Source organism: Papilio machaon, chromosome W (assembly GCF_912999745.1).
Source record: "Papilio machaon chromosome W, ilPapMach1.1, whole genome shotgun sequence".
NCBI classification, from domain to species: domain Eukaryota; kingdom Metazoa; phylum Arthropoda; class Insecta; order Lepidoptera; family Papilionidae; genus Papilio; species Papilio machaon.
This window is the reverse complement of record NC_060015.1, coordinates 9,064,944-9,068,275: the sequence shown is the minus strand read 5'-3', so window position 1 is coordinate 9,068,275 and position 3,332 is coordinate 9,064,944. Positions and strand designations below refer to the sequence as shown.

Below are 3,332 nucleotides of genomic sequence, written 5' to 3'. Positions count from 1 at the left end.
TATTTACAAAAATATTTTTTTCGGTAAAAACAGTTTGTATTCGTTTTTAATTTATTAAGGCATTGGATATCGGTGTCCTTTAGCCTTCAATGTATGTATTTTTACTGCGCTGCAATAAGTTAAAATACGCGTTTTTTAAAATTTATTTTCAGGAAACAAAATTACACTATTTACAAATTAAAGTTCGCCAAACCACTCGTGTTGACAAACGACAAATATATTTCTAACTATATAATGATGATGATATATTACATGGTTATCACTTATTCAAAAGTACATTTAATAACTCATAAGTATGAAATAGTCACATTTTGCCAGTTGTAAATGTTATATGGACGACAACTAGACAGTTTACTCCAGCAAGAGAAACTGATTGTTTCAAACAGCAGCAGAAAATATTACGCGCTTAAATTCACAAAATAGTACGTAAACAAACAAATGCGACAAGTGCCGAAAGGTCGCGCACGGACTGCGCGTCTTGCGCCGCGCATTTGGATCTCTCGGCCGTCGTAAAGTTCCGTTTTATCTCCGTTATAAAAGTTGCGGAAACAGAAGCAGAAACGGATGTTGAAAAGCACGCGGAACTTCCGCACTTGCGGTAACGGAAACAGACATCCGTTGCATCACTAGTAATTATTTAAAGTAATTAACCTAATTAATTACTTTAGCCTTAAATTTTTTATACGACCAATATGTAATGTATTTATACTACACTTAGCGGTAGTGAAGCAACGGATGTCTGTTTCCGTTTCCGCAAGTGCGGAAGTTCCGCGCGCTTTTCAACATCCGTTTCTGCTTCTGTTTCCGCAACTTTTATAACGGAGATAAAACGGAACTTTACGACGACTGAGAGATCCAAATGCGCGGCGCGCGTGAACGTACCGTAGATCTAACACAACAATTATACATCGTTTTTTTTTGTACTAAGGATACATTCTATGTTAAAGATTAAAAAAGTGTTATCACACACTTCTTATATATTTTCACGCCATTAAACTTATGGAGTAAATTGAAAAAAAAGAAAGCTAGCTAGAAGCAAAGATGCCGAAGGCTTAACATTTTGAGTATTTGACTTTTGACTTTTGTATTTTAAAATGTATGGAATTTCATGCGGATGATGTCGAATAGGAACAACATTGATGCCCCTGGTACTCCCGTTTCAGCAATGTCGTCCACCTGTACGTTCGAACGCTCACTATCTTCATTCGTTTCATTTTGAATAGGAACATGCCAAGAGTGACGAGAATTTTTCTTAGGAATTATTTGATCAATATGGCGGGTATTTATCTTATCACCTGTATTAACCGCATAGGTAACCTTGCCCGTGCGTTCTGTCACTATGCCCTCCATCCATTTATCTCCTCTCCCGTAATTCTTAACGAGTACGGCGTCGCCGACAGCGAGGACGCGCGCGCTTCCCCCCGCGTGCTGCCGCTGCTTGCTTTGCGCGCGCGCCACGGCCTCGCCGGTGGCGGCAGCAGGCCGCAGCAGATCCAGACGCGTGCGCAGCCTCCGTCCGATCATGGCCACAGCAGGTTCGCGTTGCGTGCTGCAGTGTGTACTGTTGCGATACTGCATTAAAAATTTGCTTAACGCGCGATCGATATTTTCGCCCTCTAATTGAGCTTTCTTGATGACCTTTTTCACGGTCTTCACTGCATTTTCTGCCGCCCCATTGCTTGACGGATGGTACGGTGCCGTCACGATATGGTCTACACAATTTTTCTTCAAAAACTCCTCAAATTCACGAGAAGTGAAAGGTGGCCCTCCATCCGTAACCATTTGTCTAGGAAGACCAAATCTAGCGAATAATTCTCTGAATTTATTTTCCACCGAAGACGCAGATGTCCCGCCACTCATATGGAATATCTCGATCCACTTAGAATGAGCGTCGATGACGAGTAAGTAATGTCGACCACCATGTTGTAGGAAGTCCGCGTGTAAACGGGTCCACGGTTCCGAGGGCCATGCATAGGGCACGGGCGTGGCGCGTGGCGGCGCGTCCCTCTGATCGCGGCACACGGCGCACGTGCGTGCGCGTTCCTCCAGCTCCGCGTCGAGTCGCGGCCACCACACGTAGCCGCGAGCAATTTGCTTCATTCTCACCATGCCCATGTGGCCTGCGTGGACCTCCTCCACTATTTGTTTGCGCAAAGTACCCGGTATGACCACCCGGTACCCCCACACAATGCATCCATGATCGACGTGTAACTCCTCTTTACGATGAAAATATGGCTTCTCGCCTTCAATTTCGGTCTGGTGTGGCCAACCGCTCACGATATATCCATATATCTTTCTTAATATGACATCTTTCGCCGTATCTTTTGCCACGTCCCTGTGGCTAAGAGGGAAACTGTCTTCTACGAAATGTAAGTAAGTCGCGGCGTCGTCCTCCTCCCTCGACTTACTGGACGCTGGCTGAGGTAGACGGGACAAGCCATCGGCATTGCCATTTTTATCTGTCGATACAAAGACGATGTCGAAGTCGTATGCCGCCAGACGAACAGCATACCTCTGCAGTCGACTAGCCGCCGTTTGTGGTATGCCGTGTTTCGGTCCGAAGATGTATGTGAGTGCCTTGTGATCGCTCCGAAGAGTAAATTTACGTCCAAACAAATATTGATGGTGTCTGCTTACCCCGTAAACTATCGCCAATGCTTCTTTGTCGATCTGGCTGTAGCGCCGCTCCGCATCAGTGAGTGTGCGCGAAGCGCAGCTAACGATTCGCTCGCTGCCGTCGGGCATGCGATGCGCCAGCACGGCGCCCAGACCGTATGCGCTGCTGTCTACGGCGAGTACCAGCGGTAACGTAGGCGAGTAGTGCGCGAGCGCGGGCCCGCTAACCAGCTTCTCTTTAACCGCTTCAAATGCCCGCTCGCAATCCCTATTCCAACACCATTTGCTACCTTTCGCCAATAACTTATACAATGGATTTAACAATGTGCTCATGTTCGGAATGAAGCGCGAATAATAATTAATTAAGCCTAAAGCTGCTCGAAGTTGTGATACATTTTTCGGCATAGGTAAATTTACAATGGCGGACACTTTATTTTTATCTGTATGTACTCCATTTTTATCAATTCTATATCCTAAATATGAAATTTCATCCATAAAAAACTCACATTTTTCAAATTTAATACGTAAACCCGCTTCCTCTAACCGAGACAATACCTCTTTAACATTTTGTAAATGATGCTCTCTGTTGCGCCCGGTGATACATATATCGTCAATAAATGCTACAACACAATCTAATCCGCTTAGAGTTTCCTCAATTAATTTTTGGAACATCTCCGGCAGACATTTTAAACCAAACGGGGCCCTTCGATACACAA

The 3,332-nt window shown here is 44.8% G+C and overlaps 1 protein-coding gene across 1 annotated transcript; it reads right to left on the bottom strand.

The window, feature by feature from the left end:
- Window positions 1-1,089: 1,089 nt before the first annotated feature.
- Window positions 1,090-2,949, bottom strand: LOC123723102 (uncharacterized protein K02A2.6-like). The gene has a single exon (XM_045685653.1). It carries the CDS (start codon window positions 2,947-2,949, stop codon window positions 1,090-1,092), a length of 1,860 nt encoding a protein of 619 aa, XP_045541609.1.
- Between the last annotated feature and the right edge of the window lie 383 nt (window positions 2,950-3,332).